Genomic DNA, 24,873 nt, shown 5'->3' on the forward strand with positions numbered 1-24,873 from the left:
ACAGGAGCTTAGGCACCAATATGCAGCTGTTTGAGAGCACAAATAACCCTCCAGAAGTGGTTAGTAAATTCACTTACTATGTCTCATGCATATTGTATACTTGTGGGAAACAGTCTACAAGATCTTTTTTTTCCCATTATGAATAGCATTTATAGCAGAGCTGTAGAACTTTGTGGGATGCACGCAGTACAAAATCATCCAAGGAAATGAGCAAAATCTAACATTCATGTAATGGGGAGAAGAGCTCAGGTGTCCTCTGGCTGTTCCAAAAGTCATCATCAGCAAAAATAAAAGACATTAGAGGAAGTTTTTAAAAGGCTAAAAATGTTTTTTTTTATGTTTGTAAACTGGCAATTTCTCAGAAGGTTGAGACAGGGTCGACCTGCAGCTGCTGACGTTCCTGAGTTTCTCGCTGCAAGAGCTACTCACGGGCTTCACTTCAGCCAGCACTGAATACTGCACTTGGAGGTATATCCGAGTGAGCCTCAGGCTAGCAGCCCCAGTTTCAACACCAGTATGGCCAGGACAGTAGATCTGGTGCCTCGGCTGGCAAGGTTCAGTGACCCAGAAGGGCCCTTCCCCACTTACGTATGAGCTGCAGCTATGTTAACAATATCTTCACTACATACACTCCCCTTTGACTGCAATGCCTCAGGCCTTATTCTTTTACTTTTCCAGTAAGAGATGTGTTTTTCCCATCTCTTCCAGGCCCCAGCTCCAGCACCCTGTGATTATCTGATGGTCCCAGCCAGCAATTTTCCTTCAGAAACCTATGCTAAAGGCATTAAAAATTAAAAGCAGATAGCTTTCTGAAGAGCAATGGCTTATTGGTAGTAAAACTTGTAGAGGCACGTAGAGGAAACCTTTGTAACATAGTGCACGCATGTCTACCAAAGCAGTCACTGATGCAGATCTGACTTCTTCAAAAACCCAGTGTGGGCTACAGCCACCAGTCCCTGACTCTAATCCATCAGCACTTCTGAAACAGGTCTAAGATTCCTATGTCTCCTCCATTCCTGGGCTTTTTAGTCCTGCAGTTCAAGATCTACTTGCTGGATTCAACAAGAGTTACTTTATGTAGAAGCAAAGCAGGCTTGCCTTCTGGTAATGTGTAGTTTAGCCTAATAATAGTACTAACTGGGTTGAAATACCTCAGTATTTAACCCAGGATGGTCTCACAGGGATATATAACCTACATGTTTACAATGTGTGTGTCTCCTTTGAGCATCAACTTCAGGCTCCTTTTATATTCATGGAAGATCTAGACACATTCTTGTACTTGAAACATCTGTGTTAGAATAGAGTTAATCCTAGAATTGGTAGTCTCAGAAAGTCTGGAATACCCCATTATATGTGCATATCTACAATTGCCCCTGTGGATGCCCCCCACATAGCTCTATAACTACAGAAATATACAGTATCCAAACTGTAACTGAGTTGGCCTACTTCTGTCATATTTTTATGTGTATTAATCACAAGCACAGCACACAGTCCTGAAGCCAGCATGACACTGAGTTTCTGACTTAAGAGACACATTACCTGACACAAGACAATGAGCAGCCAGCTCAGCCTATTTTTAACCAGAGGATGTTGTAGATTGCATAGGTGCACAGGTATAAGATCAAATTTTCATTTTCCTACCATATTCATAGAGGCATGGTGGATTGCATAGGTAATTATATTGTGAGAGGATTTTCCCTTATATAATATATAAGGGAAATAGAATAAATATAATATAATATAATATAATATAATATAATATAATATAATATAATATAATATAATATAATATAATATAATATAATATAATATAATATAATATAATATAATATAATATAATATAATAGGCTAATAGGAGGAGATGAGATGAGATGAGATGAGGAGAAACAACTCTGAATTAGACCAAAGAACTTCCAATCTTGGATGCCCAAAGCTAGATTGCTCAATCAATATTAAAGACACTAAACAGTTATCTGAGCTGGTTGTGAATCCAGAAGCCCTTCCCCTTGCCTGTCTTGTGGGGTGCAGGGGTTGGGTAGATGTGGCTGTAAACCTACTACATCACAGGAGCTCTTCAAAATCCCCCTGTAGGGGGAAGCTGTCATGAGTTGAAGGCAGGTTATACGAGTGTATCCTGCAGTTTGGTGTATTCTTTAAACTGAAGCAAACAGATTAATATTCTTTTAATTTGTCTGCAAAGTAAGATGAGTGCTTTGTAACACAATGACATATTTTCACTGCCAGTTTTCTCCTCAGCTTCTAGCTGGCACTTTGCCTTGCCTTGCGGGAGAAAACCCACAAGATTATGTAGGATGTTGCTGAGAGCACTTCAAAATCAAAGCAGACAAGATACTGGAATCCTGTTCTGCAATCTGGTGGAACAGTTTGGCCACATTTTTTCTAATATGCCTGAAGCATAGAGATTCTGCAAATAATGCAACTCCAGGTCGATGCTAGCTGAGTCATGAGGGAGAATTTAATCTACCCTTGGGTTTGCTGATCAAAGAGGGCTGGAACAACAGGCTGGAATATAGATCCCAGATGTTCTTTCTGAAATATCCTGAAATATTAGGGACTTCACAGAAAGGGGCACTGACAACCTGGTTCAACCCTTGACATACCTAGGCCAGTGACTTACCTATTTCAAGCTCTGCTGCAGAGCTGAAATAGTTGGGCTGCACTAGCTCCATCTCCTGAAGTAAACTGAACAGTGCACAGAGATCGTCCACACCAATAAATCATCAACACAATCCCTGGCACAATTTTGATTCATGCCAGTTTTCTGCCCAGTAGGAACCCACACCTGGGTTTTTTTTTATTTGTGGTTTTTTGTTTGTTTTTTTTGTTGTTGTTGTTGCTGCTGTTGTTGTTGTTTGGGATGGTGTTTTTTGTTTTTTTGTTTTGTTTTGTTGGGTTTTTGTTTGGTTTGGTTTGGTTTGGTTTTTCTTTTTGGTGGAGAAGAAAGTTTTAGAATTTGTGTTAGAAAGAAAAAGGGTCTGATTTCTGCACAAACCAAATGTATACAGATAGCCCCAGGACAGGAGAGGTTTGCAGTGGTGGCTATTGCTGCTTTTTGTCATCTGCTGCTCTGCAGCAGCAGAACTGGCTACAGCCTTGTTGAAAGCAACAGTAATAGAAGCAGCAGGAGGAGGATTCACAGAGGAATCATAGTGGATGGAAAGGAAAATGAAAGGGCAGGATGGAGTCTTGCTCCCCAAAAGAGATGTGAATGCTCTCCTGCATTTCATGCTTGCTGTTAAAATGAGGGGCACTTGGATTTGACAGAAACCGTCTGGATTTCAGGCTGTCTGTCATGTCTGGGACTACTAAGTCTGTTTACAGCATGTCATTCAGGGGAAAATAAGGCCAGGCTCACTGAAATGGTATGTTCCTGGCATGGAATAGAAGGTAATGTACAAAGCAATTGGTACTGTTCTTCATATCTCTGCATCCATCTCATTCATGCAACAAAAGTTAGGTTTGATGTTTTGGCTAATTAATTTGCTTTCTTTTTTTTTTTTTTCTTATTTGAAGCTTGAACTGTCATAGTATTCATGCAGCTCTAACTTGGCGCTCAGGTTCCAATAGAGCTAGTACTTCAGTTATCCATTCTTGATCTCATAGATCCAAGAGACATAGTGTACAAAAACTGAAGAAAAGGTCTAATAATCTCAGCTCTGCAGTGTACTGTGAGGAAAAAGCATTTAAACATACATACCCTTAAGCTGAAGCTGCTAGGAAGAAGTCTAATTTTGATGTATACTGTTAAGTGAAATATTTGTGGGTACCTTAGAAAAGTGGAAGAACTTATACATCATCAAAAGACTGATGCTCAAAAGCAGCCCTTCTTGGCACTTCCACTGTGTCATAAGCTGCTGGTACCAGCTGCTAAATTATAGATATTCATGAGAATTTCCAATATTGGTCTATATAAAGCAGAAAAAACCCCAGCAAAACACCAAAAAAATCAAACCATACCAACCAACATACCAGCCAGCACACCAACCAACCAATCAAACAACCAATCAAAAAACCACCAAAAAATTTTATTGATGCTGTAACTGCAGAGAAGTTGCTAACACTAAGAAAAAAAAAAATAGAAGTGTCCATTATTACCATAAATTTAAGTAAGTTTTTGGACACCACTGCTGCTTTTAATACAGATTTGTGGGTCTAATTTATGTTTAGAAATAAGCCCCTTTAAAATTACAATCAGCTAATGGTACTGTAGAGATACAGAGCATCTCCTGTACCAAGAGATGGAGTCCCTTAAATCTAGCTGCAGCCAAAATGCTTCTCCTCGACTGCCATTTACTGCTGCACTTCCATATGCATCACCTCATTCATGAAGTTTGCAAAGTGCTAACCCTATCACATAGTATTAACCTGATATGCAAAAGCTGTGGAGGCTTTATGATGCTGGATCAATATAATTTTTTTTGCCTATTTAAAAAAGTATGTTAAAGTTATTATTTCTTCTCCATTGCCTTAGCCTCAAATCCACATTTTCAACAAACCCCACTCAATAGTCTATTTGATCATGTGCTAAAACTGGATAGCAATACACTGAAGCAACAGACATTAATTTTAAGAGTCACACTGTGCCTGGATTAATAAAGTCCCCCCTGCTATGGAGTTTGGGCATGGACATCCACATGACACGTGTACACAGTCCCCCACCCACCACAGATCACCCATCACTTCTTGGCATCCTACAACAGCCATAAGACTGCAGTACAAGAGGCCAAAAAAACCTATGGTGTGTCCCAGCAGCATATTGGGAGAGACCAAGGATGTTGGCATCCTTGAGTTTCCACTCTCCTGGAAAAAACAGGGATTTGCTACTTGAAATGTCCAGAGAGCATCAGAAATAGGTGCACCAAATCTCACATTATAGAGGAAATCTGAAGAAACAAATCAAGCCAAAGTCAACAGATTCAGATGGTTGAACCTGAGGGAAAAAACATCCTTCCTTACCTGCTTTTGGTGATGGATGTTACTTTGAGGATGTCTGACAAACAAAGCAATTAAACACATAGAGCTGGTGTAAATATGCATGACTGCCTTCAAACATTTCCAAGCAATGTATGCATCTGTGTGATCTCAGCATGGGCAGCTTTAACAGAAAGTAGAAGAACTGAAGACTATCAGAAAGGGGTTTAAAAGAGAGGCAAGGCAGTCAATTCCTAAAGACATTAAAGAATTGGAAGAATGAAGTGGATAGAAAACAGTAATTTTGGGGGAAATGCCTCATGGGGCTGTGGGTCTGGAAAGAAGAGGATTCTTGCAGAAGTGTGTGAGGAAGGAGAAAGAGAAAGTTTCTTTATGTGAAGAGATGGGGGCGGAGATGAAAGGATTGAGGGAGCACAGAGGATTTAGCAGTAGCAATTACAAAGAAGGATGGGAGGCAGACAACAAGGGAGATGTCAGAACTGGTGATAGACGCTCTGGATTATAAATGGAAAATAAATCAAAACAATCAAAAAGCTAGTTAGGTCACTGGGGTAGGGGCAGGCAACATTTTTCAGAGTATTTTGAAGCGGCAGAGTTAGCAGGCTCATTTCCAGAGGGTTCCTCTGTAGAAAATGCAGAGAGACAGGCTCCTCCAGGGAGCATACCAAAGCAAGTTTCTTTCTGAAGAGCCTGTCTCTCTCCTTCAGTAGGGAGCCAAGCTGCATAACTAAAGTACCTACACAGGACACCTAAAGCAAACACATATCAAAGTAGCATCAGCTAGAACATGTGAACTGAGATAGTTTGGATAGCAGGTAGTGAAAAAAAGAGGGAAACAACAGAAACAAAACACAGAAATTCAGAAAAATTTACTCAGAAAAAAAAAATCAATTTTTTGTTCATCATTCTGGTGAACATTTGACAGCCCTTTCTCATACATTAACTGCAAGTAAGCAAACTAGTTGAATTGTAATTCTCTTGATGCAGAATTGAACACCTTAAATAAACAAAAGATCCCAAAGCCATGGGAATAAAGTTCAAACGTGTAACTTATTTATCCATTTGAGTTAAAGAAGTGAAATCTGTACCACAATTTTATTCCCATACTAATTGTTCTCTTAAGTAAGTATTTATGTATGCTACATCTCACTGCATGGACAGTCCATAAATAAATTTTGAAATTTGTTCTTTTAGATGAAAGAGGAGAAATTTCCAGCAAATGCATTATAGACTCCTAATCATTCAGATTTAAATACTCAGTAGTCAAGGCTAACTTAAGTACTTTCTTCAGTCCTGGAGCACTCACTATTGATTTTAAAAGGTGTGTTGGTATTAGTGGGTTACACAATCTGAAGTTTTCTTCTCAAGATCATTAAGTACTCATATTTAAATTATTTTTCTTGCAAACTGCATTCATTCGAATTTCACTGGAATGTGAAAATAGGAAAAACAAACAACTAAGAACATTCACAATGTCAACATAAACCGTGACTTTTGTGACTCTTTGGCTCTTTTCTCTGTGTCGATCTTTTTCTTTGCAAGTCACTCTTGCTGTCCTTGCGTCCCAGACATGCTAAGCATGAGAGGACAAGCACTTCAAGCAAAGAAGTTGTTACCCTGAAAGACTTCCTTATGATTAGGGTCTGAAGGAAAGACCTTTCCCAAATCTACACCTCTTCAAATATAGGATTTGGATAGGATGAGGATTGGAAATGCTACAGATACAGAATTAGGAGCCATGCTTCTTGAAACATTTAACTTGTTATGTTTATGGTTTGTTTATAGTTTTTTAAGACATAAGACACTTGCAAATATCATTGCATCCTCATTATTGCCCACAAACGGAACACAGTCTGTGCAAGAGGTGTGACTATTTCTAAGAAACTCATTCTAACTTTCCAAGGAATATTGATGATGATGCTGCTCTTCTGAATATCTTTTCAGGGTAATTCTGTCATGTCCAAACACTAACAGAAAAAGGGCTGACAAAAAATAACTAAAAAGAAAGCTAAGAAAATCACTAAACAAGACTCTGGGAGATTTCTCTAAGATATCTGCCCTGGTTTTAGCTGGGATAGTTCATTTTCTTTTTAGTAGCCAGTACAGTGCTGCATTTTGAACGTAGTATGAGATGAGCGTTGCTAACACATGGATGTTTTTATTGTTGCTAAGCTGTGCTTACCCTAAGCTAAGATTTTCAGTTTCCCATGCTCTGCCAGTAAGCAGGTACACAAGAAACTGGGAGTAAGTATGGCCAGGACAGCTGAGCTGAACTAAACAAAGGTATATTCCATACCACAGAACATCATTCCCAGTATATAAACTGAGAGGAGTTGGCCAGGAGACGCTAATTGCTGCTCGGGTGTGAGCTGGGCATCAATCAGTGGGTGGGGAGCAATTGTATTGTGCATTGCTTGTTTCTTTTGGGTTCCTGCCACCCCCTTTAATTAAAATTATTATTATTGTCATTATTATAAATACTATTATTGTATTTTATTTTGCTTCACTTGTTAAACTGCTCTTATCTCAAGCCACTAGTTTTACTTTTCTTTTTTTTCCATTTCTCCTCTTCACTGCAAGGCGGGGGGCAGGCAGTGATTGAGTGGCTGTGTAGTACTTAGCTGCTGGCTAAGTAAACCACAACAGGAACATTACACCAGGAGAAGCAAAGCCAATGATGGTGGTAGTCAGGTAACTAGCTGTACTATGCCCAGCAATTCAAAACAGCAGTGTGTGGAAAAGCACAGCAAGTAGAAGAGATTAGGGTCTATCCGAACACCTTAACTGATGGTCAGAAATATGAACCATGATTAGCAATGAGCTTCCTTTACACCAAAATGCAACAGGCTTCTCAAAGTGACAAGGGATGCTGTACAGGAAGCAGTTGCTGCAATTAAAATCTTCCAAAAGTAAAAGCAGTGCATTTTTACTTGAAGTACTGCATTGTGAGAAAAATCAGATGGTCTAATTAGAAGTAAATGATTAATTTTGCTATGTTCTTCCTAACAAGAACTGTCATGTAAAGGGAATTTAAGAGGTAGCTCCATGAAGAGAGGAGTAAATGGAACCTAGATCCTCATATCACTGTGTCTTAGTGTTGGTTGGCTTGTGAACTTAAGCGGATGAAAAGTTGCTTGCAGTTTTGTGTTTTTAAGGTCTTTCAAATGGTTTCACCATTCCCTAATAGAGGTTCAGCAACAGTGTTCCTTTCAACAGGAACATTTATTGGATCCTGCATTTTTTTCCATCTACTTTAGTGCAACTGATAGCTCCTTAATCTTTCTGAGGCCCCAATCTCTCTAGATTTGGTGATGGTGTACTGTGGTCATTGCACAAAGTGCAAACACCTTCCACATGCATACTTGTATATATACATACATGGCATGATCTCACATCCCTGATTTCCTAACCAATCATCCATTTTTGCAGATTTTGTTTTGAAATTATTTGTTTGTTTGTTTGTTTGTTTGTTTTTGCCAACAGCCAGCCAGTTTCTGACAAGGTTTCCAAACTGATCCCCGTGTAAACGGCAGAGAACAGTGGCCAGTCCTGGCACTACACAGGAGTAAAATTGACCATGAACTGTTCTTCATCTGCAAACTCAGCTCAGCTGGTGTAGGTACAGCTGAACCCCACACAGTCTGAAACTTGACACTCAGGCGAAGAATTACTGGAAGCTGGAGAGCTCCCAGGCTGCCAAAGCGAAATACAAAAGGTCTTGCATCTCTGCTGAACAATGCTCACCAAGCCTCCAGTGCTCTCCTCCCTTGCTTACAGATGTTTCTGCCCATGCCCACATTTGTCTACAAGCAGGATAATAAATCTATTTTTCACAACTTAGTTCAGGGCTTAATATATTTGTCTTGTCTACAGGAGAAAATCCATCCCACTGATCTCCCAATGCAGGGGCCCAACCACATGAAAAATAACAGGAAAGGAATGTCTTTCTCTACAGACTTCCAGTAACACCTCACAGAGCCGTCCCAAGCCCAATACAAGGAAGGAACCATTTGGAACCCATAGGGCAGTCTGCGGTTTGTTTGGTCAGATCCATGGCCTTTTTAATTTGATGGTGCTGGAGAGATATGAATCTTTCTGCTTTTGCTATTAAACACTGAATCCCACTGATGTCAGTAGATCTTACAAAAAATAAAGTCACAGTGGCAGTGAGATATCACATAAGGCCCAGTGGAGATGGTGCAAAGTGTTAAAGAAGACAATGAAATATACTCTCTGAGTCTGGGAGACATTTACATATCTAAAAATCCAGGAAAACATTTAGTTCTAACATTTAGTTAGAACCAGTTCTCCAGGTTCACTTGCTGTGATTTAGAACGTGGCCATCATATAGATTTGTTGCTGGTTCCAAAAATGGAAACACCCACATGGGAGTATACAGCCTTTCAGGCCATATTGGTCATGATGACATTTGAAAGACAATTTACTTGACACTTCTGGTAAAAGAACCAAGGATGCCACCTGAAACCAGAGTGATGTGCATTTCCTCATAGCTGCTAGTGTTTCAGTTAAGAAACTATTTGTTTTCTAATGCATGTTATCACTTGCTGTGTTTACATTATGTCAAAAATTATAAAGAAGCATAATCAAAGTTGTATTAATCCTGTGTAATTAATATTTTAATTGCATGTTATTGTTTGAATGGTTTGAGCAACATAATTCCTGAAGGAGTGGAAACAAAGGACACTGAGATGAAGCTCTGAGCAGCACAAGCTGTAGGTCTGGGCCAGAGCCCATTTATATCTTTCCTGAGAAAAAGGGGTGATGCTTTTTGACAGCAAATACTTATGGACAACACCTGTTCATTGCACTGAGTGGGGTTGTGCTGGTTTTGACTGAAGTTTTGCTTGGAAAGTTTCTCATCTTTCATGTTGTCAAAGATTTATTAGGACAACCACTTCAGATGATCAATAAATAAATAGCCTAATTGGTAGGTATAGAGCATAAGTTTCTTTCTTGCTCTTCCTCAATAGGACATCTGGAAGCTCTTACTCAGTGTGTAAGTATTTAGAGAGTAATTGGGCTAGAGATGCCCTAACCTGCTGTGGTGAGATTAGGACATGCCACTTGCACACCTTGGCCAGCTTCTGTCTCTTCAGGGACATTCATACTCCCAGATAGGCATCTAGACACCAGACCAACAGACATGATTTCACAGCTCGACTTAATAATCCTGCCAGACCAGACTTCCACCCGCTCCCCCTTCCTTCCAATATGCACTCAGAAGTAACTCCAAAAGGCCTGCAATTCCAGAGCTCCCAAGGAGAGAGGAGTGTTTCATCATCTGTGCTTGGCTCTCAGGTGTCTGGTCATTTCAGTCTAAGATACAGAAGGCTGCTGAAAACCATGTTTCAAAATGATCAGATACAGGCAGGTCAGAGCGCCTTGAGCTGAGCCCAGAGCACTTGCAGCAGACTACTCCTAGCTTATCCAGCTGTGGATAAGAGCCAGAAGAGGCTGGACAGGAAGGAAAATTATCCTACCTTCCATGAAGGAAAACAGGGTAATTTTTAATCCTCAAGCTGTTTCTGACTTTTACTAGGTAATCACCTCCAGCATAGCACTTTACCAATGTACGGCTAAAGACGGAAAGCTACTGTGCAAAGCTTCTAAACTCTGCTGCAAGGTGTGCTGTGTGTGGCTGTGCTGCTGTCAAGCACACCTTAGCTTTGGCATCCTTTCATCTTCATTCCCTACCTGGAGTTGCTAATATATGGCAAAGTGGCCAAATGCTGTATTTGCTATGTTAGTCCTGTGTGTACTGCTACCTACAGAAACAGGCACACTTGACATGCGTGACCCTAAAATCCCATAGGTGTTTTTGATGTATTCCTCTTTGGCTAAGGTGTGTGAAGCTCCATTTGTGATATTCCTGTGCACTTTGACTCTTGAACCTGTGATTAGTTGAAGACTGTTAGTAAAAACTAAAGCACTGTGCAGGTAGCAGGGTTTCCCCGTTGCACAACTGCAGTGTTCAGCAACTCACCTTGGGAAATCTGATTCAGTGAGTTTCCTTCCAGATTGCACAACTCATGGAAATGTATATATTAAACAATATTTTCACCTCCGTTCTTTGGGGAGATGGTGGGATATGTTAATGAACGAGGGTAGGTTCCCCATCCTGTGGAACTCTCGTGTGAAAGGTCTTCCCTCCAAAAGCTCTGGACCGTGACCCAAGTTTGCGGTGTACCGCGTTCAGGCGGGGCTGTGCCGCGGCGCTGTCCCGCAGCCCGGAGGCGCGGGGCGGGCTGCCCGGGCCCGGGATCGCCGCCCCTTCTGGCTCCGCGGGGGCGCCCAGCGCCGCGGGGAGGAGCGGGCACCGGGACCGTATAAGGCCCGCCCGCTGTCCCGGCTGCGGCACTCGCTCCGCGGCTCCCGGCGCAGCCGCTCCCACCCCGGCGACACGCGGGGACCTGCCCAGGGCGCTCCGCAGCGCACCTGTCCCGGCGGGGGACACCGCGCCTGTCCCGGCGGGGGACACCGCGCCTGTCCCGGAGGGGGACACCGCGCCTGTCCCGGAGGGGGACACTGCATCGCAGCGCTCCGCACCTGGCCCATCCGCGGACACCGCATCGCATCTTTTTGCTTCTGTCCCGCTGGTGTCACCGCACCTGCCCCAGCACCGGTGGGGGTCACCTCCCCGGGGACCCGTTCCCATCTGCTTCCTCCTGCTTATGCCAGCCCTGCAGCAGTCCCTCTGATTTTGGAGAAGGTTCACGGTTCCAAGGGTGAGTTCCTCCGGTAGAATGGGGCGCTTCACCGTGTGGGACTATGTGGTCTTTGCGGCCATGCTGCTCATCTCAGCCATCATTGGTGTCTACTATGCCTTCGTGGGAGGGGGACAGAAGACATCGAAGGACTTCCTCATGGCAGGCCGGAGCATGAGTGCCCTCCCGGTTGCACTCTCCCTCACCGCCAGCTTCATGTCAGCCGTCACGGTGCTGGGCACCCCTGCTGAGATCTATCGCTACGGTGCCGTCTTCTGCATCTTTGCCATCACCTACGCCCTGGTGGTGCTGTGCAGTGCTGAGATCTTCCTGCCCGTCTTCTACAGGCTGGGCATTACCAGCACCTATGAGGTAAGGCAGAGTGGAAAGAATCTCTCCCCAGCTGGAAGGAGCTGGGAGGCTTCTCATGCCTACTTTCTACATGTCTGCCCTCCATATTCTCTTCCCCCAAATTCCCTGCACTCTTGGCTGTCCTGTATCACTTCACTCCTAAGAGCAGGCTACAACCCTCTCTGTCCTCAAGTCTGCCCACACTGTCTCTGCAGACAGGTGATGCTCAACCCAGCTGCCTTAGCTCAGGAGCTGTGTGTCATACCAGATTTGTTTCCTCATGCCAGACACTCAGTTCAGTAGGTGGATTAATCCTAGTGCAGCTTGGATGGTGACATGTCATTAATCATCCGTAATTAATATACCCAAACTAGAGCACAAAAGCATCTACTATAGGAACCAGAGTTTGGTTTCTAAGCTTAGGTGCAACCACAAAAGTCCTCCTTTTTCAGAATATGTATTTGTGCTGTTCCTAGAGATTTTCAAGAGACCCCTTGTCACCTGAAGTTGTTTACTGAGTGTCTTCTCTGTTACGATTATACAGGGAAGTCAGAAAATGCTTTCTTCCACCAAAATAAGACAGAGCTGGTCTTCAGCCCAGCATGCAAATTAAAGCTATAGCAATCAGCACAGAGACAGCTGGGGTAGTGGGATAATCACAGGTCGAGTCTGAGAGTTTTGGGGTGGGGAAGCACCTGGTCAGTGCTTTCTTCTGATTCAGAATGTTTATGTAACCTGTTTATCTTCCTGCATGGAGATAGTTCCTAGCTGCAGTTTTGGAAGGAAACTGCTCTTTTTGCAGAGGACTTTGGGAAAGGAGCATCAGTGCAGGTGAAAGTCCTTCACTGGCTACTTTGGTCTTTAGCATTTTATTACACTGAACAGAGACATTGCAGCACTGGAGGCTGCAAGCAAGATTTGTGTTGGTAGATTTAGATAAGAATTCAACAACATAACTCTCTGGTGTCTTCCAGTATATTTTAATCTATTAATCTTTGGACTGTCATGATGATACTTAAATAGAGCTCTTTTAAATACAGGCTTATGGTCATGACGGGAAACTCACTGGTTATCTTATCACTATTATTACTTGAATCAGTAATGCACCTATAAAAGATACATATTCTATTTGTGGACAGAGTTCAGATTTTTAACAACCTTTTGTGTCTGTCCAGGGGCTCAAGACTGCTTCCCTGTGTGGACATGTCCACAGATCACATTTTAAATGCTCAGCTCGTGAGTGAGCCCTTTGAGGTACTTCAGTGTTTATCTGTGTTGATTGAACAGATTCATCAGACAAATGAGATTTCTTCTGTACAACCACACACCAAGAGGGTTTTTAGGACAGACAGTGGTAAGAAATCTGCTCTACAGCATGACAGACTCATTTAGAGGCTTGATAGAAAGTGAGGGTTCCTGTTTCACAAAAGGCTAAATTTTGACTTACCAGTAGAATATAGCAGGCTGCCTTGGAGAGTGCAGAAGGTGAGATTAACATGGGGAGAAGCTGCTGACCACTGAAAATCATCTGCCCTCTCTTGCAGCATTTCAGATGGACACATATAATACCAGAGTTTCCAAACTGACTAAGATGTAGGAATAGTCACAATGTTTTCTTTTTCTCTCTGCTTTCACAAAACTAGCAGGTTCTATTTTCTGGCTGCTATGTCATTGTCAGCTTTTAGGTTACCCTGTGCAGTCAAGAGTTGGACTTGATGGTTCTTTTATGTCTTTGCTCCTTTCATCTCAGCATATTTAGTGATTCTGTGATAATATGTCTGGTCTTTTCTGTAGATTCCCTTGTATAGTGACTAGCTTATGTCTACTTCACTTGTTTGTGTGTTATTATGCAGTGGTGAGGTCTGTAAAGAAATATCAAACCAAGTTGAAAGAGATACCAAACAAGGGGAGTCTAGGAGTTTTAGTCATTCATGAAAATGTAAAACCTACTCTCTGCTCTTTCTGCATTGCTCATCTCATCACTCTAGTCCTATCAATAGTGCCAAATTCAATATAAGCATTTGTTTTTTCTTCTTTTTTTGCAGTATTTAGAACTTCGATTTAATAAATATCTACGCTTCTGTGGGACGGTCCTTTTCATAATACAAACGGCAAGTAAACTTCAAAGCTGTTCTGTGGTCCTCGGGGCCACCAGAATTATTTGGTTGGGTGTAACTGGCTGTTTTCTCTGAGCAGCTGATGAGGTTACCACAATGCCTGGGTGGCTGGGAGCAGGAGAAGCAAAGGTCTGCTCCACAGCAATGAGGTGGGGAGCAGGTGCTGGGCTGTCTGCCTGTTGGGTCTCTGTGGGCGCTATTGAATACCCAGAGCAGTCACTTGACACCAGCACCATGCCAAGAGATGAGCAACCCTTCACTACAGGACAGCAGCATGAAGAGGAGTCATTTGCCTGCCTGCTGGAGAAACCTGCAATGAGTTCAAAATATAAACATGCGCCAGTTATCTACAGTGGCAGTTTTCATCCTCTGGTGTGAGGATTCTCAGAGTCTGACTAATTCTCAAAGGTCAATGAGAAGTGATGAAACAGGTTGTCAGGAGCTGCCATTTACTCACTGCACAAGGGCTTGCACCACCACCACTGGAAAAACCTTAGGTGTCTTCAAATGGTGAAGTAGAAAATTCCTGCCCTGGGGAATGTTAAACTAAAGCAATCTCTGAAATTACTGTTGGTAGTTTGCTGTATTTGGCCTTTCCAAAGGGTCACTAAGGGACCACAACTTTTAAATGTCAGTGAGCATATGTCAAATGCACCAGAACAAAAATGTGTTCTTTTCACAGTTTTGAAGTGGGTTTTTGTGGTAATTCAAAGTAAGAATGACTATACAATCAGAAAACTTTCTAAGTTACATGCTTGTTCTTTGTCCATTTTTGTACTTTTTAAGGCACACCAAAATTTACAGGGCAGTCACACTTGGACCAGTAAGATGGTTCCCAATGCAGTGCTCATTACTTATTTGAGCAGTGCTGCTTAGCTTTTACAGGTTTTTTCAGATGTACAAGCTCATGGAAAAAGTAGAGTGCTGGCATGTGTGAAACCTGACATTGTTTCACCAGCACATATGAATACATCACAGTTGCATAAGTTGGAAGAGCTAAGCATAATCTTTGCCTGCAAAGATGATAAAAATAATTCTATACAACTTAAATATGTGCTCAAGAAAGTTAACCAAAGATCTGTATGTGTCTTTCTCTGCCAAACACTTGAAATTTAACCTGAATAAATTAAATACTAGTGAGGAAAGAAAACCTCCCAAGATTTCAATGGTGCAATTTTAACTCTTCTGTGAATATTAATACTTAAAAGAAAGTAAAGAAAAGGATATATAATAATGCAACCAAAAAAATCCTACTGAAGAAGTGGAAAGATTGTTACAGTTCTGTTTAAATTGACACAAAAATGTGATCATAATTGTGACAAATTTTAATTTCTGGTGGTTCAAAACTTCTGACACTTACTTGGTGTCTATGAGAAAGCTACAAGTTCTCATGCTGAATCCCTTGAATTAACAGGCTTGAAGAGGTATGAGTTTGACTGATGGTCTATTAGAAGGAGAAAGAATTAACTTGATGATTGCATCCAAACAGCTAAATATTCCAATGGAAACCAGTAATAAGTGCTGTATGTACTGGAACCAATACTATTTAATAGTATGTCATTAATACCTTCATTAATGACATAGCTAATGAGAATGAGTTTACCCTCAGGAAGTTTGTGGATGACACCATGCTCAGCGGTGCAGCTGATTTGCTAAAGGGAAAGGACACCATCCAGAGGGACTTTGACAGACTTGAGGAGTGGCCCCATAAAGTTCAACAAACCCGCGTGCAAGGTCCTGCGCATGGATAGGGGCAATCACAAATATCAGTAAGACTGAAGGATGAACTGATTTGGAGCAGCCTTGCAGAGTGGAACTTGGAGATAGTGGTGGATGAAAAATTTGACACAAGCCAAAAAGTCTGGCCACAACCAAGAAAGCCAATTCTATCCTTCACCAAAAGAAGTGTGGCCAGTAGGTTAAGGGAGGCAATTCTCCCTGTCTACTCCACTCTTGTGCGACCCACCTGAAGTACTGCATCTAGATATGGGGTCCCCAACACAAGAAAGACATGGACCTCATGGAGAGGGTCCAGAGGAGGACCACAAAAATGGTCTTGGGGGTAGAACACCTCTCCTGTGAAGAAAGGCTGAGAAAGTTGGGACTAATTATTAAACTTGGAGAAAAGAAGGCTGTGGGGAGACCTTATTGCAGCCTTCCAAAAGGGCTTATAAGAAAGGTAGAGAGAGACTTTTTACCAAGGCCTGTAGTGAAAGGACAAGGGATAATAGTTTTAAACGGAAAGAAGATAGATTTGGAGTGGATATAAAGAAGTTGCAAATAAATTATTTGCAACAAGGATAGTGGGATACTGGACCAGGTACCCTGGAGAAGAAGTGCAATGGCCTGGAAGTGTTCAGAGTCAGGCTGGATGGGGCTCTGAGCATTTTGATCTAGTAGAAGGTGTGCCTGTCCATGGCTGGAGCATTGGACTAGATGTTCTTTAAAGGACCGTTCCCACACAAACCAATCTATGATTCTATGTTTCAGCAGCGCATGCTGACAGTCACTGTATGGACAGCAAGTTAAACATTGGCTGGGCTAGACAAGTGTCAGGAGCTGGCTGGGAGGTGATGTGAGGAGACATTCACCAGGGGCTAGTCAGAACTGGCAGCTTTCATGTCATACAAGCTATATCTCAAAATCAAGAGAGGACTCATGGCACTGAGAGAAACAAGTATGCACACACATTGGCAGGGAGTAGCACACAGGTAGGAATAACTATTTCCCCAATGGCTGCCCTATCCCTTCTGGCACGTGCTTGTAGCAGGTGTGCAGCAGAGGGTAAGGGCAATTAGATTAGGCTGGGTGAAGCAGCTTCTCCATACTAATTTCCTCATACAGCAAGAGAACTGCTCACTCCCGTTACCTCTTGGCTATGTTCCCAGCACAGCCACTGGCCATGTAGTAGAGCTCCACCTCGGGGACTGGTTTTCATTTGCTCAAAAGCCATGGCAAGTAATTCAGTGGTTAGCTTCTCTGGTTTGCCACCTGTGCCTGGTGTGGACACTTGCAGGAAGGGCAGAAGCTGGCTGAATCTTGGATGACACCTGATTCTGCTGGTTTTCCATACCCAAATCACATCCCTGTAAAGTCAGGGGAGTCCAGCCATGGAAAGCTGATGCACGCCACTTCACAACATATTGGTCATCCAGATGCTTTGAATCAAGACCACTGACCTTCACAGAAGCCATCAGCACGTTGGAAACTGTATTCTCCTGACCCATGTCACAGCTGAACTTGTAGCAGTAATAACAGTGCTAAAAAAGCAAACAGGATTTAAAACCATATACAAAGAAATTAAGGATATCAGTGTATGGATCCCATTGTGCCCACAAAGGTAGATGGTGTAGCTCCTTGATTTGTCTGTACCTTTACTGTGGTTGAAAATACAGTCATGTATGGCTTCATTTTGAAAGCTGAAGGTTATAATTCCTTGTAACTCTATCTGTAATGACTAATTAATGTCATCTTTTGTGTTCTTACTCACACAAATTATAGCTGTATACTGAAAGGCATATTGATCTCAAGATTGAGAAAATGATAGTAATAGATTCCTTGACAAACCATGTGTAAACCTCATTAACTTCATTTTGCTCTTGTTTCCCTTGCAGTTTTAAAGGAATAGAATAAGTTAATTATAAAAGCCAGGAGAAGATGAGGATGGATTTTATATTTAAGAGTCCCTGGTATTTGTTTTAAGAACACTCGGCTGTGAGACTGCAGAGTTTCATAGCCTCAAATATTTGTGTTCTAATTGGAATTATTTGTCAACAGTTATGCATTTAGGAAATATAGACTACATAAATGCTTGAAAAGAAATAATCTCAGAAAGTTATCGCCTTTCCAGGAATTTAAATTTGTTTTGATATTTTTTTTATTTTTTTTCCCCGCTCTAGACTTTATACACTGGTATTGTCATTTATGCTCCAGCTTTAGCACTAAATCAAGGTAAGATGAATATACTGCAACTGTTCCTCTACTGATAAAATTTCTTCTGTATATAGTATTGGTATGGTGGGTTTTTTTTGGTAATGCAACACCTGAAAATATAGCTCAAGGCTTGACTGTGAAGTCTTTTAATGGGAATTCATAATCCTAGTCCCTTAATCCCTGCCTGTAAGGAATTACAGAAGAGATTTATGGGAAAACTGGCTCTTATTTACTTTACCTCTGATGCAATGCCTGTAGATAATGGCTTATTCAGAAAAGTTGAGAAGACTTAAGTAAATTTTGAAGGCAATGCAGGCACTAAAGACAAATTTAATTCCTCTGGTTAAGTGCTAATCTTCAAGATGAGAGCAAGGCAAAAGTTCTGTAAATATGATTTTGGGCTGCCTGGAACTGTTTAATATGGTCTGTTGTTTTCCCAGGAAAACCAAGTCAACAGCAAAGAGGTTGTTAACTTAAGATGTTTATTGTGATATTTACTGAGTTAAATATGTCCATTTTCTACTTCACAATGACTCTTTGATTTGAAAATGAGCCGCATTCATTTCTAAAAGGGCAAAAGCTTTTCTATGGAGCCAACTCAAACGTTTAATCTGACACCATTAATTTGTTCATTTGGCAAGAAAAGGGAATAACAAAATGCAAATAAAAAAATTAATCATTTTGGCTAGAATCAAGTCATAGTTTTTCTTTTTATTGAATTTTTTTTTCCCTGTTCATTGAACAAAAAGGAAGAAAAAACCCAACACTCTGTGTACTGATTTCCTCCAGGGTATAAGTCCTACGGGTTTTGGGTCTTTGATATTTATATTTGCCTGGCAAATAGATGCTAAACCAAGCTATGACTTAGCTGGGTCCTAACTAGAATAACTTATCTTTTTCACTAGTTTTGTTTCAGTGTTTCTCATTAGCCTGTGAATCTGGCTCTGTCAGGGAGCCCCCTGATGCCCTGCCTGGCAGCCGGTGAGCATGCCAAGCTAGGGCAGTGACAACCTGTGTGTCAACCACAGCTCAGTGCTGTATAGCAGAAACATATGAGCCTTAAGAGAAGGAAGAATAAAAGAAAGGCTTTTATTCTACTTCCAGACAATGCTTGAACAACCTTTTCTCTATGGGGAACCCCCATACTGTTTACTTGTTTAAATCCCTGCCTAAGGGCTTGGTAGCAACTACACAGGTGTTTCAAGGAAGGACAAGTATTATAAAACCTTCCTGAGTTGGGACATATTGGACATGTTGTTTGGCAGCTTTCACATTAAAGGCAAATAGCTTCCTACATCCTGAAGTAAATCTCAGCCTTTTAGCATTTTCCAAATCTGTAACAACTGTTTCAGTTTTAGAACTGGTTAGGGTGAATCCCATGGTTTAGGCACACTAATCTTTTCATTGCCATTTATTCCTCCTACTTTTGCATTTAATTTATTTCTAGCTTTTTCCAGTAATTGACCAATCTAAAGTGTTTTATCCCCAATGCCTCATTCACACTGGTGCTGTTTCCCTCTCTTTCAGTCACTGGCTTCGACTTGTGGGGTGCAGTGGTGGCGACTGGCGTGGTCTGCACATTCTACTGCACACTGGTACATGAGCCCTTCAATTGAGAAAAATCTGTTCCTTTCACCACTCTCATCAAATATGAAATTTATTAAAAAGTAGCCTAATAATCAGGTTACTCCATGGAATTAAATTTTACAGGTGTAGCCACAGGGTCTTATTCATCCAGGGACCTCTCTGAATGCATAGGCATGAAAATGAAATCTTTTTTGTTATGATACTTACTTGTTTGTTATTACTCAAACTTCTGTTGTTGCTGAAAGAATAGCAAAACAGATAGATTTCCCTTTCAAAAAATGCTCCCATGATTTTTCTTCAGAACTAGTAGGGTTTTGCTGCGCAATTTGTCAAACCTCAATGCAGCTGTAAGTCTTGGGTGTTGTTGAAGAGAGCCACTGAAAATAAATTGAACATGAACAGATTGGTCTTTAATTTACTGTTAATTGACCAAGTGTCTAGAAATGATGAAACAGAACCTCAGTGGCAAATTTATTTGCGTATGGTGAATTGAATAATGTTTATTTTTATTCAGATGAATGGTATACCTTCTGGAGTTAGTGGTACTATATAGAAGTAAGATGAGCACTGTCTGAAAATTTATCTTTTGATACCAACTTCTGAATTAGAGTATGTGGTGAAGGAAATACTGGATTAAACTATGTGTATGGCCAAAGTAAACTCCTATGCACTTCATAAAAGGGCCAGGATGTCCTGAATAGCTTCCATAATACAATTCCTAAAGACATTAGTACAGAATTAGTTCCATTAAAGATGAAGATGAAATTCATCTATTACACATTATACAGATGGTATTGTTTCTTTGGTTGAATGTGAGCACAAAGCAGGAGTGTTGATGCCTTGTTGTACCTGATACGTGCTGTTCCTCTTGCAGGGTGGTCTGAAGGCAGTGGTGTGGACAGACGTTTTCCAGGTTGGAATCATGGTTGCTGGATTTTCGTCTGTGATCATACGAGCTGTGGTGGTTCAGGAGGGAATTGGACGCATTGTAAATGATTCCTACCACGGAGGAAGATTAAACTTCTGGGAGTGAGTTTTTACTTGCAGAGGATGTGCCTCTCTAATCCTACAAATAGAGCTCATGTGACTAACTGTGAAATTAAACTGCTACTGAGGGAGGAGGAAGGCTGAAGTTGTGACCCAGTTTCTGTATATTTTTAAACAAGCTTACCTAGTTTGAGGGATATTTTTTAGGTTTTACACCATGCAAAATCTTGGAAAGAGAAAACCTTTTTATTTTGTCAAGTAGGTGTTTTAAGGATACATTTGGGATTCCACTGAAAGAGAATGGTGAATGAGAGAACACATTTGTATTATAATTACAATTTGCAAACAGCTGATTTGGCATTTCAGGGACTGGACCAAAACAAATGGGAAAATAATAATTTTTGCCTAATCTGAAAAAAGGAAATGTTTTTCTTTTCTTTGAAACAAAAAAAAAGTAGTTTTAATAGTATTTTACCCTCCATTATTGTAAGTAATCATAAGCTAAAAATATCACTTTACAAGTTCAAGAATATTCACTCTGACAATGTTGAATCAAAGACCATTTCAAGTAAAAAAGTTATTGAACCTTTGATGAATACAAGATTCTTCTGAGAACCTTCACCCAGTGCTTAGTGAAAGTTTAGTATGACAAGTATTGTGATTTGTCCTTTGTCTATCAGTTCACAATATTAATCAGGTTGTTCTGCAAAATTCTTCACCAAATTCTTCAGTAATTAGTCTGTGTGTATTTTTTTTTCTTCTTATGAGTAATAATTTATTTCAATCTGTTTGGCTCATTTGCAGTGGTTGTACTGCATTGATTCTTCTCCCAGTCACAGAGTTCACAGATGGAAAAAGAAAAGGAATAAAGGATGTAATAGGTGAAATAATACTACAATGTTCACCAAGATAAATATAATTTATTGCTATATTAAAGTTTGATTTAAAAATAATAATTGTTCATGGCCACTGAAAATCTGCTATTTACTTAAAGCTAAACCAGCAAAATGTTTTATAGAGTCTCTGTCCACAAAGGCTAGGATTGTAAACACACCTTTATACTGGTGTTAGACTGATGTCCCTCTAGATAAGCAGGCACATTACACTTTTTACTGCAGCATCATTTCATCACAACCATCACAGCTATCATACAACCTTACATAAGACTGTAGTTTATAGGCAAATAAAGCCCTCCAGCTTCACCTTTGGACAGTTTAGAGTGCTTCATTGGCTCAGGATATCAGCTTTGAGTTTTAAAATTTGCTTTCTGTGGCTTTACATAAAGTTAGAGTAACTTAATGTTCAAAATCTGGCCAAGTTAAGAACGTTTGTATTAGAACAAGCATGGAGAAATTATTTCCTCTAAGCATTAAGGTCTTTACATATTAAGAATACTTTCATGTTCTGAATTTGGTTTCTCTTTTTCCTCTCATTGTAGCTTTGATCCCAATCCTTTGCAAAGGCACACCTTCTGGACGATTGTTATAGGTGGGACTTTCACCTGGAGTGGTATATATGGGGTTAACCAGTCTCAAGTCCAGAGATACATTGCATGCAAAAGCAGATTCCACGCAAAATTGTAAGTTACTGTTTGCAGTAACTGTCTGAGTGTAGCAGTGGCTAATTCTTTATTATTCTTTATTATTATTCTTTATTATTATTTATTATTATTCTTTATTATCTTTATGTAAGTTCTTTATAGGAGTGACTTATTTAGAAGGAATGTGGAGGTATTTTTTCTGTATAAAATACATTTATAAAGGCTAACAACTTTTGCCTTTTGTTTTGTGGACCAGGTTGAAGAAATTTGTCACAATAAGTACTGGTATATGAATTACATGTGATTGCTGTTACATTGAACTTTGTGCCTGAATGTTTCACTGTGCCAGTATTCTCATATGGAAATAGCTGCATTAAGTTTATGCGCAACCCAAAGATCAAATATTATAGTACTTACACTGAAGCCATATCAAGTATCTTGAATTGCCGCTCTGTTAAACCTAAATCATTGTTTGGGAATTGTAGTAGTAAAGAATAAAAACTTTTTTCCATAACAATGAATATAGGTATGAGAAAATCCAGAAATTACTTATTCAGTGATAAAATTACTGAGTAATTGTGTATTTTGTGTTCATAATAATCATCAACATATTTTTTAAGGAATTAACTCTGGAAACTGGCAGAGGGTTATGTTTTCCTTGAATGTAAACATTTCTGATGAGCCTTTACTCTAGAATGGAGTATATTTACTAGCTCTATTATCTTATCTTTATCTTTAGTATCATTGCATTAGTTCACAGCTCAGGATTTAAGAATTACTAGTGATCTCATGAAGTTCATTTATAGAAGAAATATAGAAGCACACATCATAACCATAGTCCCTATACATTCTGTCATCCTATGGTACAGTGACCTACAGAGAAGATTTATGAAGTCTTTCCCTTCATAAAGCTAGCAAAATGCCACAAGATCACACACCATTTACAAGTGGAATATTTTGTTTATATCAGTAAAGAAAATCTGCTTTTCAGCCATTTGTGCCACAGACCGGAATGAGCTGATGCTTGTTATCTTCAGCGTTCCCTGCCACATCTCCAGCACACCAGATCTCTTCTCTGCAGTCTCTGGCACGTGGCTGGTTCTAGGTTCTCAACACTACAGAGACACATCCCACATCTCCCTGGAATGATTGTGTATGGGAGAACAGACACATACATTGTGCCAGATTTGTGTGCCAGTCAGGCCGTTCTTCCCATCACCTGCTCCGCTTGGGGCTGTGCCCTTCTCTTGCACCCTCCCTACCCTCTCTGAGAGCAGAGACAGCTCCAGAATGTCTCAGAGGCAGAGTGTGACCAAAGGGAATCTGACACCAGGGCAGCCTCAGGGTAGGTTTTCTGAGCTGTTGCAGAAGCTTTGGCCAGGGCTGGAAGCTGTCTGGTTCTGTAGGCTGTTGGATGGAATTTAGGCTCTCATGTTGATGGTTGTGGAGCCTTAATCAGTAGAACCCTGTCCTGCTGGCATGCGTGGTTGGACTCCATGGCATCTTACTTGTGCCTCACTTGTGCAAGATATTTGCTCTGCATGAAGAAATCATTTTGCATAATTGCTGCAGCTTGCCACAACTATAAACACTGCTATTCTGTGGTGACTATCTAGTTAATTTTCAAATGTAATTAAACACATTTGGCAGGTCATGTTGTTGGCCTGTACCTCTTATTGTCACTTAATCTGTGCACAGAAGTGCAAAATGTCATCAGGTCCAAGTAATAGGTTTTTGTTACCCCCATGCCATTTACTATAAGGCTTTTTAAGAGACAGCACAGTATCACATCAGAGCTCAGAAAATAATTCCTTCACAGATCCAAACTTGCAGGTTTTGGGAAGGCTTTTAACAGTGGCACAAGAACAGGAATTTTCTCAGGCTTTGGGAAAGGATTTCACCCCATTCAAGAAACACTGTTAGGTAGGAGCACATTCTGTCATCTTCGAATGTTCATTAGGCAAATTGAACATAATGCTTATATCTGAATGATAAGAGGCACTCAGAGCAGGAGAGCTACACCGTCAGAAAAATATGGGCTACTAACACATTTTTGCTACTTTCCTTCCAAGATCATCAGCTGGCATATTTCAGTGCTAAATTCTTAGAGCCAGACTGAAACAAACAATTGAAAATAAGCTTTCTGCAGTCAAAATGCCTACTTCACCCAAACTCCACCCCATGTTACTCATGCAGAATTAATGGAAACACCTTCCTCCAACAGTGCTACAATTATTGTTCTCCAGTGCTTAGTCATAGGGTGTTCCATGAGCTGGGATGTAAATGAGAAGGAAAAAAACCAGCTCTCTGTCAAACACTGACTCAGTTTAAAAACAAGAATTGCTTAAAAACAAGACAAACAAATTTTGCTTCTATGTGTTCTTCTTGACATTCTAATCTTCACTACAGTCTCTAGGCTAATTCTTCTATTACATCTGTTCAAAAGCGTTGGATTGATTTTAGTCATTGGTTAGATTTTGTGCTATATCAGTTTCTGGGTGCTGTATATCAACATAGATTATGCCAGTGCGGTGCAGTAACGGCTTCAGCTAAGTGGATTCAAGACATCCAATCAATATGTAAGCGTCTATGAGAAGAGGACTGCTTCATTTTTACTAAATTAGTTTAGAGAGAAATTTAAAGTCCTGTTGGCTCTGTGTTTAGACCACCCCTAATTGCA

The 24,873-nt window shown here is 40.7% G+C and overlaps 1 protein-coding gene across 1 annotated transcript in view; it reads left to right on the top strand.

Moving 5' to 3' along the window:
* The first annotated feature begins 11,319 nt into the window (after positions 1–11,319).
* Positions 11,320–24,873, top strand: part of LOC131573508 (sodium-coupled monocarboxylate transporter 1-like) — a 30,010-nt gene continuing 16,456 nt past the window's right edge. The window contains exons 1-6 of the mRNA XM_058827517.1: positions 11,320–12,050; positions 14,075–14,140; positions 18,046–18,097; positions 19,607–19,674; positions 20,541–20,695; positions 22,092–22,232. Of these exons, the coding sequence (XP_058683500.1) occupies positions 11,718–12,050; positions 14,075–14,140; positions 18,046–18,097; positions 19,607–19,674; positions 20,541–20,695; positions 22,092–22,232 (815 nt within the window). The 5' untranslated portion in view covers positions 11,320–11,717. The remainder of the gene's footprint in view (positions 12,051–14,074; positions 14,141–18,045; positions 18,098–19,606; positions 19,675–20,540; positions 20,696–22,091; positions 22,233–24,873) is intronic.

Source organism: Poecile atricapillus, chromosome Z, assembly GCF_030490865.1.
Source record: "Poecile atricapillus isolate bPoeAtr1 chromosome Z, bPoeAtr1.hap1, whole genome shotgun sequence".
Classification (NCBI taxonomy): domain Eukaryota; kingdom Metazoa; phylum Chordata; class Aves; order Passeriformes; family Paridae; genus Poecile; species Poecile atricapillus.